We start from the raw sequence: 15,841 nt of genomic DNA on the forward strand, positions 1-15,841 counted from the left end.
ATAATCCCAGCACTTTGGGAGGCCGAGACGGGCGGATCACGAGGTCAGGAGATCGAGGCCATCCTGGCTAACACGTTGAAACCCCGTCTCTACTAAAAAATACAAAAAAACTAGCCGGGTGAGGTGGTGGGCGCCTGTAGTCCCAGCTATTCGGGAGGCTGAGGCAGGAGAATGGCGTGAACCCGTGAGGCGGAGCTTGCAGTGAGCTGAGATCTGGCCACTACACTCCAGCTTGGGCGACAGAGCAAGACTCTGTCTCAAAAAAAAAAAGAAAAAGAAAACTGAACATTAAGGATATATATAATAGCAACTCTGGTAAAATTTCCTTTTCCTCTTTTCTTGTTTTTGTTGTTCTTTGTTTAGTGACTTGCCTAGATTATTTCAGTGAAGTCTGTTTCCCCTGTAGTGTGAAGTCTTTGTTGTCACTCCTCAAAGGACATAGCCATGGGCATGTACAAATTCACTCTGGGATGACAGTGGTTCAGTCAGGACTCTTTTTTTTTTTTTTTTTTGAGACAGGAGTCTTGCTCTGTCACCCGGGCTGGAGTGCAGTGGCCGGATCTCAGCTCACTGCAAGCTCCGCCTCCCGGGTTTATGCCATTCTCCTGCCTCAGCCTCCAAAGTAGCTGGGACTACAGGCGCCCGCCACCTCGCCCGGCTAGTTTTTTGTATTTTTAGTAGAGACGGGGTTTCACCGTATTAGCCAGGATGGTCTCGATCTCCTGACCTCGTGATCCGCCCGTCTCGGCCTCCCAAAGTGCTGGGATTACAGGCTTGAGCCACCGCGCCCGGCCAGTCAGGACTCTTTTTGATTGTCCCTTTCCTGGATCTGTCTTGTCTTGTTTTCTTTTCTTTTCTTTTTCTTTTTTTAAGACAGTCACCGAGTTGCCCAGACTGGAGTGCAGTGGCACAATCTCGGCTCACTGCACCCTCCACCTCCTGGGTTCAAGCGATTCTCATGCCTCAGCCTCCCAAGTAGTTGGGGTTACAGGCGCGGGCTACCACGCCTGGCTAACTTTTGCATTTTTTGGTAGAAACTGGGTTTCACGATGTTGTTGGCCAGGCTGGTCTCGAACTCCCGACATCAAGCAATTCACCCGCCTCAGCCTTCCAAAGTGCTGAGATTACAGGTATGAGCCACCACACCCGGCTCTGGATCTGTTTTTTAAACTGTCTTAAATTACTCAATCCCTTGAGCATAAATTACTCCACAGTTTGATCTGAGTCTTTTGAGGTTTCTTTTGACCTCAGGAGGGTCCTTTATTGTCTTTCCCTGGTTTTCTGGTTAACTGTCCTGTGCTTTACCTTGCTGCTTTTAATTAAAAGTAGAGCCAGCTATGGTGGCTTGTGCCTGTAATCCAGCTACCTGGGAGGCTGAGATAGGAGAATCGCTTGAGCCCAAGAGTTTGAGGCTGCAGTGAGCCCTGAATGCACCAGCCTGGGCAACAGAGTGAGACTCTATCTCTAAAAAAAAAATAAAATAAAACTAATAAATAAATACAAAGAATTACCACCTTCTCTTAATTGCTCTCCACCAAAATCTCCGTTGTTTCTGAGTGCGCCCTTAAGCTTGAACTTTGCCATAACTCTGTTGCAAATAAATTCATTTCCTTGTCTCTTCACATTTGTCAAGCCTAAAACAAGAAAAATAATACAATTATTCAAATTTGGGATTTAAAAAGAACATGTAATAAACAATAGAATGATAAGTTTTTAAAAGTTGAGAGAAAAAAATAAAAATAAAAAATTGAGAGGAATTCCACTTCCAGGATAGCAATGGAAAGTATTCCGTGGACCTAATCCACGGTAAAACAAGCATAACTGGTAAGAAGCATTTAAACCTGCAGATTGTGCCTCAATTGAATGCCACAGACTCTTACAGTTTTTATTAAGTTTTAGTGGTTTTTTTATTATTATTAAATGGTTCTTTATTTGCTATATGCCTTTAGGGCAATTTCCAGAAATTTTAATCTTTAAAAACTTCTCACCAGTGTTTATCTATATATTAAACTTATCAAGGAGTTCTTACCTTCGAAATGGATAATAATAGTAGCTACTTTGTAGCCTTATTAGGGGAATTTTAAAAGTTAACATAACAAAATATTATAGCATTGTCCAGCACATAACAAGTAGTCGGTAGATGACAGTGATAATATTAATGATAGTAATGATCTCAACATCATAGAGATAGTTTCTCAGAAACGTTATTCAGCTTTTGGGCCACGCGTGGTGGCTCACGCCTGTAATCCTAGCACTTTAGGAGGCTGAAGTGGGCAGATCACCTGAGGCCAGGAGTTCAAGACTAGCCTGACCAACATGGTGAAACCCTGTCTCTACTAAAAATACAAAAATTAGCCTGGTGAGGTGGCGGGCACCTGTAATCCCAGCTACTTGGGAGGCTGCTGCAGGAGGATTGCTTGAACCCAGGAGTGGAGGTTGCACCATGTCACTCCGGCCTGGGCGACAGAGTGAGACTCCATTTGAAAAATAAAATAAAATAAAATAAATTCAGCCTTTGGTGATTTCCATTTGTATTTCCCATTTTATCTTGTCCCATTTGTACTATAATAAATTCCCCTAAGTGTGGATATGCAGGTGCTTTTTTTTTTTTTCCCCTAGAGAACCTTTGCAGTTTAAAAGGTTTTTCTTTATTTCCTTATTTGGATATATAATTATTTTAATGGGAAGAGCTAGACACTATTGATCAAATCACATTCTTTTTTAGAAATTTGGCATTTGTTGGTTTCTGTTGTGTCATTCTCATAGATTTAATTCCCATCCTTTGATTGTAAATAAACAAAAGACTAAAACCTCACTCCCTTTCTTCGATGGTTAACTATGGACTCTGTCCCTAGCTGTATTACCCACCATGTATATTTTCTACAGCTGCTCACATCCTTTGGCCGTGGATTCAGCTCCCAATTTTAGGTTGATGACTAAAAACTTTTCATCTCCTTTCTTCTTATATCTAACTGCATAGTGAATATTTCCATCTGAAAGTCCTATAGCAAGCTTGTCCAACCCACGACCGGTAGGCCACATGCAGCCTAGGACAGCTTTGAATGTGGCCCAACACAAATTTGTAAGCTTTCTTAAAAACATTATGAGATTGTTTTATTATTTATTTATTTAAGCTCATCAACTGGTGTTAGTGTATTTTACGTGTGGCCCAAGACAATTCTTCTTCCAACGTGGCCCAAGGGAAGCCAAAGATTGGACACCCTGTCCTATAGGAATTTCATAGTTTGCATGTTCAAATTTTCATGCCTCTCCTCCTTCCTCTTGCCTTATTTCTCTTACCTCTCTACTCTCTGCCATGTTCCCCTTCCCCCTAGATCACATAAACATCTGGACAGGTTCTGAGCCAGTTACCTGTGAGTCACATCCAATTCTTCCATCTCTGTCACAGCCGAGTAAAAATTAGTGAACACTGACTCTAGCTTCCTTCATAATAGATGATGAATGAATAAGTTTGCTGACTTAATAATTAACATAGCCTTCAAGGAGATTTCTGCTATGCTTTATTTTCCCTACAATATAATGTAAAATTAGGTAAATATGAAGACCTGATAAGGTTTTTAATGACCTCTGACCCCTGAGTACCAACTAAACAAGTTCTTACATGTTTTGATCACAATTCCTAATTTTGATGACTTCAGATTAATTAGCATTGTGTTTTTACAGGAAACAGTGACATTTAAGGATGTGGCTGTTGACCTTACCCAGGAGGAGTGGGAGCAGATGAAACCTGCTCAAAGGAACTTATATCGGGATGTGATGCTGGAGAACTACAGCAACCTAGTTACAGTGGGTAAGGTAGCTTGGTAGCTTTGCAATTTAACAGAGAAATTCTTTTCCATTTCTGAAATGTGTGAAGACTGTAACTTGCCAGATGAGTGTAGCCTTTCCCTTCTCCACATGACTGTATGTGCTCCACTCTTCAGTGTTAAAGGCTAATTACTTTGTGTCTTGTGTAAGTTTGTTCATCCTCATCTTTTGTAAACCCTCAAGCTTGGACTTAGCCCAAGATCTGGATGGTTGTCTCCAGCATTAACATCCACATCCTTTGCTATTTCTTGTAATAGGCTGTCAAGTCACCAAACCGGATGTGATATTCAAGTTAGAGCAAGAAGAGGAGCCCTGGGTGATGGAGGAAGAAATGTTTGGGAGGCACTGTCCAGGTGAATAAGTGAAAAGCAGCTCTGAATGAGAAAGCCACATGAGAGTTGTTCAGTGAAGGGTTGATACCATTTCACAATTTTCAAGATTTTCTTAAAGGCCCTATTCTTCTAGAGTGACAAATGGGATGGAGTGGTTTAGATTACTGTGACATTTTTAGATATTATTCTTCCTATATTGCAGATATTTTCCTCTTTTAAATTGTAGAGGGCCAGTACCCCTATCCAATTTCATAATACCATCCTTCCCTAATTCATTCACAGCCTTCCTTTCAGGATTATTGTTCCTCTCTCTATGATCCTTGGGCACTCTCTTTCCTTTATGTTTATGGTTTCATTTCCTTATGCACTCAGTATTTCATGGTTGTGTAGTAATTTTAAAACATGTTTCACACTTAGGTTTCTTTTCATTTCTTTCCTTCTTTCCATTTTAAAAAGCTTCAGACTTGTGTTTGGTTAACAGTAGTTTCACTTCCCATTGTACTTCACAACCCTGACAGTCCCATGGCTTAGAAATGTAAAAGTTGGCCGGGCACGGTGGCTCAAGCCTGTAATCCCAGCACTTTGGGAGGCCGAGACGGGCAGATCACGAGGTCAGGAGATCGAGACCATCCTGGCTAACACGGTGAAACCCCGTCTCTACTAAAAAAAAAAAAAAAATAGCCGGGCGAGGTGGCGGGCGCCTGTAGTCCCAGCTACTCAGGAGGCTGAGGCGGGAGAATGGCGTAAACCCGGGAGGCGGAACTTGCAGTGAGCTGAGATCCGGCCACTGCACTCCAGCCTGGGTGACAGAGCGAGACTCCGTCTCAAAAAAAAAAAAAAAAGAAATGTAAAAGTTTCTGGTTTAGAAATCCCATGGCATCTCCTTTCTGCTTATTCCCGTCTTCTATTCCTTTAATTTTTTGAAAATACACGAGGTCCATACTGGGTTAAAAAAAATAACCAGTATTATACCTATAATACCAATAGTACACCTTTTGTACAAAAGCAAATCTTATCCTTGACACAGTCCCTTCCTTTCCACAGTTACATACACTTCTTTTTTGGAGTTATCCTGGCTATTTTTGATTATTTTACCATATGAATTTTAGACTTAACTGTCTATTTCCAGAGAAAAACCTGTTCGAATTTTTTTTTTTTTTTTTGAGACGGAGTCTCGCTCTGTCGCCCAGACTGGAGTGCAGTGGCCGGATCTCAGCTCACTGCAAGCTCTACCTCCCGGGTTCACGCCATTCTCCTGCCTCAGCCTCCCGAGTAGCTGGGACTACAGGCGCCCGCCACCTCGCCCGGCTAGTTTTTTGTATTTTTTAGTAGAGATGGGTTTCACCGTATTAGCCAGGATGGTCTCGATCTCCTGACCTCGTGATCCGCCCGTCTCGGCCTCCCAAAGTGCTGGGATTACATCGAATCTTTATTGGGATTGTGCTAAATATATAAATTAACTTTCAGAAATTTAACATCTCTTTAATGCCAATGTTTTCTGTCTAAGAACACGCTCTGTTCAGATTTTCATATCTACTTTTGTGTCCTTTAGAAATGGAGCTTTCCAAGTTTTCTCATTGTTGCTTTTGTATATTTCACTATAATAATGGGTAAGAAAGCTATAAAATCATTCGTATTTACAGATAATGAGATTATAGCCCTGGAAAACACAAGAGAACCAATTCAGAAAGTATAACAAATAGTAAGAGAACTCAGTGAGGTGGTAGGATATCAAATTTAACAAATAAAAATCAATAGCTTTCATATATACTTCAACAACCAAATAGAAGATACTAAGGAAAGAAAACTACATTTATAATAGTAAGAACAAAGATGAAATACCATTCTAGGTATGGATATATAACAGTATACTGAACAAAATCCTGTCTTTATGAGCTTATAATTTAGTGGAAACTAGAGTCCCTGAAGTTTTGCATATGGGAAAGTATCTTTTTAACCTTTACATTTGGTTGATAGTTGGCCATGTGTAAAATTCTTGAGCCATACTTTCTTTTCCAAAGAGTTTTGTAGACGTTACCTGAGGGATTTAGACAATTCTCTGTTGTTTCCTAGATTCAAATGTTGCTTGGAGAAGTCTGAAGCCTGATTATTTCCTCTCATGGGTGACTTATTTTTCTGGGATGCCTATAGGTTTCTTTTTCTTTAAAGCTTAAGTGGCTTTGTGAGGTTATGTCTTGGAACTGGTCACTCAGTATCAGCTTTTCCTTTCAACTTGTAGATTCATGGTTTTTGTTCCTTGAAACATCGTCATATAGATTTCATGCTCATTTCTTTTATGGTTATCATTGTCATCTTTGGATGAAGGTATTTCCTGCTGTACCCACTGTTTACAGAAGGATAGTGTTGAAGACTGTCCAGAAAAATGCTCTGAGTTGGTAAGAAGCCTTGATACCTCACACTGACCTCCTTTATCCTACAAGGTTTTGTGTTGAGAGTTGGTTTACCCTTTCATTCTCCCAAGTTAAAGAGGGATTATTATTTGCCTATTTCCTGTAGAACTCAGTGTCTCTTCCATCTTCCTATGCTAACAAACTGCTTATATAAGAATACTGAGAATACTGGCTATTCGCATCTCCTTGTTCAGCCCTGCCTTTGTACCATTTGTCAGGGCCAGATGAAGTCTGTTTTGTTTCTGCTGCAATCTCAAGACATCTGGCAAAAAAATGACTGATTCAGGCCGGGCGCGGTGGCTCAAGCCTGTAATCCCAGCACTTTGGGAGGCCGAGACGGGCGGATCACGAGGTCAGGAGATCGAGACCATCCTGGCTAACATGGTGAAACCCCGTCTCAACTAAAAAAATACAAAAAAAAAAAAACTAGCCGGGCGAGGTGGCGGGCGCCTGTAGTCCCAGCTACTCGGGAGGCTGAGGCAGGAGAATGGCGTAAACCCGGGAGGCGGGGCTTGCAGTGAGCTGAGATCCGGCCACTGCACTCCAGCCTGGGCGACAGAGCGAGACTCTGCCTCAAAAAAAAAAAAAAAAAAGACTGATTCATTCTGCCCACAAGGGGGTGCCTCTGTTTTAGAGAACAATGTTCCCTGTACTTTTTGTTTGATATAAGAAACAGGAACTGCTATCTCTGGATTTCTTCTCTGCCTAATCCAGTCTGTTTTCTGTTCTTTTCTCCTATTCTGGGGATGGAGTTTAGCTGTCTTTAAGGTTCGTTGAAGATGTATTTTCTTTTTTTTTTTTTTGAAGCAGAGTCTTACTCTGTCACCTAGGCTGGAGTGCAGTGGCACAGTCTCAGCTCACTGCAACCTCCGCCTCCTGGGTTCAAGCAATTCTCCTGCCTCAGCCTCCCAGGTAGCTGGGATTACAGGTGTGAGCCACTGCACCTGGTCAGAAGATGTATTTTCTTTTTGTTTCTTCTTCTCCATGTTTGCATAGTGGAAAGGAGACAGAGATGTTTAATTCTACCATATTGAAACAGGAAGTCCTCTATGCTGTATTTGATCCATTTCACCCTTCTTGGAAATGTCTTCTTTGTGCTTCTCTAAAGGATTCAAATTCTTCCTTGGTTCTGGTTTATTGTTTATTTCTTCTTCCCTTATAAAATATCTTTTAAATGACTCCTTTCTCAACTCTCACTGGACATCACCCAAAGTAGTTCTGAATTACAATAGACTTCCTTTTCCTCAAAGTACCTTCATGCTATATCTGTGTTCATACTATTAAATAGGTATTTAACTCTAGAAATGACAGCATTGGAATATGTATCTTTAATGCCTCCAGAATTTTGAAACTCTTCGTATCTCTGCCATTAATTATGAGTGCTCTTACCTAATTTCTAGCAGTTATTTAACTTTAATCTCATTTTCTAGTAAATGGTCCTCAGTATTTCCAGCCTACATTAGTCTTGCCCTTCTCTCAACTAACATTCTATTACGTGTCTACCAGAGTGGTTGGAATCTGAAAACATATACTATCTTCTGTGTGTTTTCATATTTTGATGTCTAACACTTGTTTATTAGTCCATCTGGAGAAAGAAAAACTTTAATTCTTCCTATAAATGAGTCATGATTGATGCAGAGCTATATTTGGGAAGATTTTCCTTATTTTTGGTTGTTTTAAAATGTTTACCTATAGATTTCAAAATAAATGTGGAAGAAATCAAGCTAGAGTTAGAAAGACAGGGCATAGTCACATGAGATAATGTTGAATGTTAAATTGAATGTGAATACAATTTAGTAAATGGGTAAACCAGACAAAGAACACCTAGAAAGTTTTAAGAGAAGGGCTGTAGAAGGAGTAACAAGATTTAGGCTTTCTTTTTCTTTTTGAAAAGAGCTTGGCATTGAAGCCATTTTCCTGTAAGATCTATAGATTATTTAGACTTATTAAAAATTAGAAAACATAACAAAATGTTTGGAAAGTAAAATTATCATGTTTGTTTGTGGGATAAAATTAGAAACATGGCCTGACTGGAGGAGAGAAGATTGTAAGAGATTAGTGAAACAGAGGATGAATTTTCCATTGTAGAGTCAGAAAGTTCTGAATTTTGCCAGCATTCATGTTCTCTTTTGCTGTCTTTTGTTTTTAAAATTTTGTTGTCAATTTAGTTTAATTTTTCCCCTGTTTAATCACTGAGGCTATAGTTTTGCCCTGTGCATGGTGGCAACAAGGTTACAATAGTCAGTTATAAGCAGAAGCTTATAAGATAACAGAATATGAAGGTTAAAAAACATCTAGTTATTTGGATTTTAAGTTACCCACAGTTGATGGAACTCCAGGGGCATGGAAAACCATTGTAGAACTAATGATGTAGGAATGTTATCATTTTGGATGATGGTATGAAAGAAAAAAGTTAAAACACAATAGAATTTGATATAAAGGCAGTTTCAGTGTGTAGAAATAAACATAGGATAAGATGATAGGACCTGCTGTTAGAACACTGTGGTGAATCAAAGATGACTTGCCTCCTGATCGGCTTTATACTTTTTATTCAATAAAATTAGACCTCCCTATTTCTAATATGCCTTGTTCTTTAAGCACATATAAAAATGAATCACAATTAGATCGGAAGTTGGAGCTCTCTCCATATTTATTACCAATTTTGGATCGTATTTAGTTTGGACAGACTAATCTTCAATATGTTTATATAGAAATAAAGGAATTTGAACTTTATGAAAATTAATTTGCTTGTGGTATGCAGACTGCACGCAAGATAGACTTGTCAGGATCGTATGACAGTTAATCTAGGCAAAAGTAATGAGAACTTGGGTTATTATTTGTTTCTCTTCACCTAATGTAGCTGTTATTTCTCTCATGCCATTTCTTTCCTTTGTAATATGCATTTTTAGTTTTTTCAAAGTATACCTTATACATTACTTGTTTTAGAGAGCCAGTAGAAATATCAGATTATAGCAATGCTGTGCTCTGACCTCACATTTCACCTCCATTGGTCAATTATTTTTTACTTTTTAGAACTATCTCTTTTGTTGTCGACCTACATATTTTGAAGCAAATGTTTATACTGCTCTGTAATTTTTTTTTTTTTCGAGAAAGAGTCTTGCTCTTGTTGCCAAGGCTGGAGTGCAGTGGCATGATCTTTGCTCATCACAACATCTGCCTCCCAGGTTCAAGTGATTCTCCTGCCTCAGCCTCCCAAGTAACTGGGATCACAGGCATACATCAACATGCCCAGCTAATTTTTTGTATTTAGTAGAGACGGGGTTTCACCATGTTAGTCAGGCTGGTCTTGAACTCCTGACTTGCCTCAGCCTCCCAAAGTGCTGGGATTACAGGTGTGCGCCACCGCACCCGGTCTGTAAATGTTTTTGTAGTCATTTTCAAACATAAGAATAGAGAGATAAAGGAGCTGGGCACGGTGGCTCATGCCTGTAATCCCAGCACTTTGGGAGGCTGAGATGGGCAGATCACAAGGTCAGGAGATTGAGGCCATCCTTGCTAATATGGTGAAACACCATCTCTACTAAAAATACAAAAAATGAGCTGGGCGTGGTCGTGGGTGCCTATAGACCCAGCTACTTGGGAGGCTGAGACAGGAGAATGGCGTGAACCCAGGAGGTGGAACTTGCAGTGAGCCAAGATCACGCCGCTGCACTCCAGACTGGGTGACAGAGCCAGACTCCGTCTCAAAAAAAAAGAATAGAGAGATAATAGAAGGAATCCTCATGTATTCATCACTCAGCTTCAACAGTTATTGACATTTTCTTAGATTTGTTTACTCTATTTCTGTCATACCTCCACTCCAGTTTTGTTTTGCTTTTTTGCTGAACTACTTTACCTTTTGTTTTAAATACTACCATATGTATTGCCAAGAGTTTTTTTAATCCTGCAATATTTCTAACACACTTAACAACATTAGTAATAATTTCTTACTATCTGCTACTTAGTCTCTGTTATATATTTCATTGTCTCAAGAATGTTGTTTATGGTTGATTTATTTGAATCAGGATCCAGATAAAATCTGCACATGCTTAGTCCACAGGCTATACAGAAGCAGGTTGTAGGTATAGTTTGCCAACCCCTGCTCTAGATGTACCTTATTCTGGATTTGGCATTTAACCTCCTCCTAGTGGTGTTAATGACATGCTTCTTTATCCCATTTTTCTGTAATCTGGCTTTACTCAATGAAGGTTCAAATCTTTGGCAAGTATACTTCATAGGTGATGCTGTGTATAGCCTATTGCATCTTATGTCGGTTTGTCCCACTTACAGATATAATTGAGATTGATCAGTAGATTCTTGTGTTGTCAGGCCAAATCTTCTTATGTTAGTGATTTCTATCAACCTTTCACTTAAGGGTTTTAGCACCTATTGACCATCATAGCCTAGATCCATTATTTTATTAGAGCATCTTTCGCTTTTATTAGCTGAAATTCTCTTGTAAAGAAAAACTCTCTCATTAACTATTTGATTTCACTGAAATACAGTTTCTCAAGTCAGGAAAAAGAAATACTCTTTCTCTTTAAAAGCTTTTAGAATAATGATTGATGCCCTAGAGGTTTCCAAAATTTGTCAAGTTAAATCATTATAAATTTATTTAATTTGAGCATCAGAATATATTAGAGGCATATAAATAATATTTTTCATATATTATTATTATTATCGGAGACAGAGTCTTGCTCTGTCGCCCAGGCTGGAGAGCAGTGGTGTGATCTCAGCTCACTGCAATATCCGCCTTTCGGGTTCAAGCGAGTCTCGTGCTTCCACCTCCTGAGTAGCTGGGATTACAGGTGTGTGCTACTACACCTGTAATTTTTGAATTTTTTAGTAGAGATTGGGTTTTGCCATGTTGGCCAGGCTGGTCTCAAACTCTTGGTCTCAAAGTAATCAGCCCACTTTGGCCTCACGAACTGCTGGGATTACAGTTATGAGCCACCGCACCAGGCCCATATATTAATACTCAAATTGTCTCATCTTTAGCAAGAGGGATCTTTGGCTAATCTTGTAAATTTCCTGCGTCAGACATGGAAATAGCCATTTCTTTAAAAACTTTTATCTCTTTTAGCAGGAAATGATATTGTGGAGACTGTAGTCTTGAGTATTATGGTTGCTCTTTAGTACTGAGTTATTGGTTCTATAGCCCGTCTCGGCCTCCCAAAGTGCTGGGATTACAGACTTGAGCCACCGCGCCCGGCCGTTTCTATAGCTTTTAAGTGGAAAGAGCTAGGAAAAATTCATCTTTTAAAAAGAAAAAAATAGGCCAGGTGCGGTGGCTCATGCCTGTAGTCCCAGCAGTTTGGGAGGTCGAAGCAGGCAAATCACCTGAGGTTGGGAGTTTGAGACCAGCCTGACCAACATGGAGAAAACTCGTCTCTACTAAAAATACAAAATTAGCCGGGCGTGGTGGTGCATGCCTGTAATCCCAGCTACTGAGGAGGCTGAAGCAGGAGAATAGCTTGAACCTAGAAGGTGGAGGTTGTGATGAGCTGAGATTGTGCCTTTGCATTCCAGCCTGGACAATAAGAGCAAAACTCCATCTCAAAAAAAAAACAAAAAAGAAAAAGAAAAATATATATGAATTTATAGATATGTACAATTAAAATTAAAAAGTATAGGGCCCTTTTACCTTTTATGCTGAAAATCTTGGCTCCTTATTACATTATTTCCTTAGTTCTTTTTTTTTTATTTTTTTGAGATGGAGTCTCGCTCTGTCGCCCAGGCTGGAGTTCAGTGGCGCCATCTCAGCTCACTACAAGCTCCGCCTCCCGGGTTCCCGCCATTCTCCTGCCTCAGCCTCCCGAGTAGCTGGGACTACAGGCGCCCGCCACCTCGCCCGGCTAATTTTTTTGTATTTTTAGTAGAGACGGGGTTTCACCGTGTTAGCCAGGATGGTCTCGATCTCCTGACCTCGTGATCCGCCCGTCTCAGTCTCCCAAAGTGCTGGGATTACAGGCTTGAGCCACCGCGCCCGGCCTATTTCCTTAGTTCTTATATATTTCTCACTCTTGGCACTATTGACATTTTGGGCCAGATAATTCTTGGAGGACTGCCTTGTGTGCTGTAGGACGTTTAGCAGCATGCCTGCTTCTACTCACTGGATAACAGTAACACCATCCCTCTTTCTCCCCATCATCTTCCCAATTGTGGAAACCAAAAAAGTCTGTAGACCTTCCAGACATTGCCAAGTGACCCTTAGGGAGTAACACTGACTAATCTATCTTCTTTCTGTATATATTAGTTTCAAATTAACAGTAATACTAATATTACTAATAATAAAAAGACAACTAAATGTAGATTAAGATTTCTTTGGGGTTTCCTCCTTAGACTATCTTCTAATAGGGATATATAGTCAAACTACTATGTTTAAAGTTACTTGAAGTAATTTTCTATGTGATTATGGCCCTCATTTGATAAGTAGACTTGTTTCCAATTTTTTTCTATTTTTAGGAATCGCTTTGACTTTCTTTCTTTTTTTGATTTAATTTTTATTTTTTCATATGTAAAATATGTACATGATTTTAATGTCAGAACTCTAAAGTTACAGTCAGAGAAGTCATGGTTTCAGGACATGTAAGTGAAAAAAACTCAGTGTACAGAACGTTGTTTAGAATATGCTATCTTTTTTGTGCGAATAGATGGGAAGAGAGACAGAGAAGAGTATGTGTTAGTGTGTAAAATATATATAAAAATTCAATTGGCCCTCAGACAACATGGGTTTAAACTGCACTGGTCCACTTATATGCTGATTTTCTTACACCTCTGCTACCCAAGACAGCAAGACCAACCTCCTCCTCAGCCTACTCAGTGTGAAGATGATGAGGATGAAGATGTTTAGGATGATCCACTTCCACTTAATGAATAGTAAATGTATTTTCTCTTCCTAATAACATTTTCTTTTCTCTAGGTTATTTTATTGTAAAAATGCAGTATATAATACATATACAAAATATGTGTTCATCAACTATGTTTTCAATAAGGCTTCTGGTCAACAGTAGGCTATTACTGGTTAAGTTTTGGGATAGTCAGAAGTTAGAAACAGATTTGCAATTATGTGTGGGATTAGCACCCCATCCCCATGTTGTTCAAGGGCCAACTGTACATATGATATATGTGTGTATGTGTACTATATATAAGGAAATGTATGATATATATATATGTGCGTGTGTGTGTTTGTTTGTATGTATGTTTTTTTTAATGATGGAGTAATAATACAAGAACTGGCCGGGCCTGGTGGCTCATACCTGTAATCCCAGCACTTTGGGAGGCTGAGGCAGGCAGATCATGAGGTCAGAAGATGGAGACCATCCTGGCCAACATGGTGAAACCCCATCTCTACTGAAAAACGCAAAAAATTAGTTGGGCGTGGTGGCGTGCACCTGTAGTTTCAGCTATTGGGGAGGCTGAAGCAGGAGAATCACTTGAACCCAGGAGGTGGAGGTTGCAGTCAGCCGAGACTGCACCACTGCACTCTGGCCTGGTGACAGAGCAAGACTCTGTCTCAAAATAATAATAATAATAACAATAATAATCAAGAACTAATAAAAATGGTTATCTAGAGGGCAAAGCGGGAATTGGTGTTTCAGGGACAGGGTAGAATCTGGATTTCCCTAAATATGCTGCTGTTTGATCATTTGTCAGTTTTTATCAACTTGATGTAAATGGAAGATGAGGTTTAGTAGTGTTATCAGTCACTTCTCCTTTCCTTTTTTTCTGGAATATAGATACCTCACAATTTTTAGCTAATTCAGTTTCACCACTTACTTTTTTTTTTCTTTCATTTTTTTAATTAATCAAATGATACAAAACAACCATCATTCTGTCAATGCCCAAGCACCCAGCTGGTCCTCTCCCCGCATGTCACACCCTCCTCAGCCTCTCCCCCAACTCTACTCGCCCTCTTCTCCGGCCCTAGCCCAGGGACAGAGTCTGGGAGGAACCTGGGGCACAGCTGGAGGCACGAAGAGAGCCCTAGACAGACAGCTATGGTTTGGGTTGGGGAAGAGGTTGGGAAGTAGGTTCTTAAAGACCCATTTTTAGTACCAGATAGATATCCAGCCATATTCCTAGCTCCGTTCTTCAAATCGTTTCCCACAGCCCAGCTCCTCTCTGTTCTTCCCCTACTACCAATTCTTTGGCTCTTACACAATTTTTATCCCTCAAATATTCATCCCTGTCCCAACCAGTCCCCTGAGCCTCCCTCTGGCGGGGACTCCTGCACTCATGAGCTCCACAGAGCATCCAAGACAGAAGTGCACAGAGACCCTTGGGAAGGCCTTAGGAAGCTGAACTTTGCAGAGATGAGGAGAGGTGCAGGCTAGGGAACACGGTGGTGGTAGAGGAGAGTTTTGTTTCCAGGCCCACAGTCTCTCCCCAACACCCCCAAGAATTCCAGGGGGAGTTCTCAGCGCCTCCGGACAGGCCTCTCCAGCTTCACACTCTTGGCCGCTTCTCCAATCAGCTCCCAGAAACTCCCGAACTCCAGTTTAGAGTCATTGCAGCTGCCCAGGTTGGCAATTTTCTCTTCCAGGCCACAGTTGCTCGGCATGAGGTGGGGCAGCTGCTGGGTGACCAGGTCCTGTAGCTCAGAGGGGGTCAGCGTCTCCTTCCCACCCTCCACGGAGTACTGGTGGAAGTTCTTGATGAGGGTCTCAGTGGCCCTCTCCACATCACTGAATTCCTGAGCATCCTCTGCGTTGGCTGACCGGCACTGTCCCATGGTACCCGCTGTGTCTGGTCCTTTGGTGAGAGTTCTGTTGTCCTATAGCTGGCGCCAGAGGAGCTGATGGCTCATGATCTGCCTGCTGGCAGCCTCAGAGACAAGACAGGAGCACCACTTACTTTGTTATGATTGTTGACATATTATTTACTACTGAGCCAAGAAATGACTGTTAATTACATATACTTATATAACTTTTTGTCACTCCTAGAGTTACTACTTGCCTTATTTTTCTGTTTTCTGTGTATTTTTAATTTAAATGATACCCTCAGAATTCTTTGTTTAAATAAGGAATCCATCATTGTTACTAGTTTACCTCATTTTGATGCATGAAGGGATAAAAGGGAAATTGTAAACATCTTCCAAAATTCTAAATTTTAAAGAGGATAAAAGAAATTTTTTATGTGTTTTTTTTGTTTGTTTGTTTGTTTCTGAGATGGAGTTTTGCTCTTGTTGCCCAGGAGTACAAAGTTGCAATCTCGGCTCACCACAACCTGCGCCTCCCAGGTTCAAGCGATTCTCCTGCCTCAGCCTCC

General features: G+C 40.5%; 1 protein-coding gene and 1 pseudogene across 3 annotated transcripts in view; one reads left to right on the plus strand and one right to left on the minus strand.

The window, feature by feature from the left end:
* Window positions 1-15,841, plus strand: part of ZNF568 (zinc finger protein 568) — a 39,414-nt gene that overhangs the window by 19,158 nt on the left and 4,415 nt on the right. For both annotated transcript variants that reach the window (XM_011950634.1, XM_011950635.1), the window contains exons 5-6: window positions 3,685-3,811; window positions 4,086-4,181. In XM_011950634.1, coding sequence (XP_011806024.1) covers window positions 3,685-3,811; window positions 4,086-4,181 — 223 coding nt within the window. The remainder of the gene's footprint in view (window positions 1-3,684; window positions 3,812-4,085; window positions 4,182-15,841) is intronic.
* LOC105517888 lies at window positions 14,597-15,399 on the minus strand (annotated as a pseudogene). Its single transcript, XR_001002736.1, has one exon. The product of XR_001002736.1 is annotated as a protein S100-A14 pseudogene (transcript).

The sequence above is a fragment of the Colobus angolensis genome, unplaced genomic scaffold, assembly GCF_000951035.1.
Source record: "Colobus angolensis palliatus isolate OR3802 unplaced genomic scaffold, Cang.pa_1.0 Scaffold31, whole genome shotgun sequence".
NCBI classification, from domain to species: Eukaryota; Metazoa; Chordata; class Mammalia; order Primates; family Cercopithecidae; genus Colobus; species Colobus angolensis.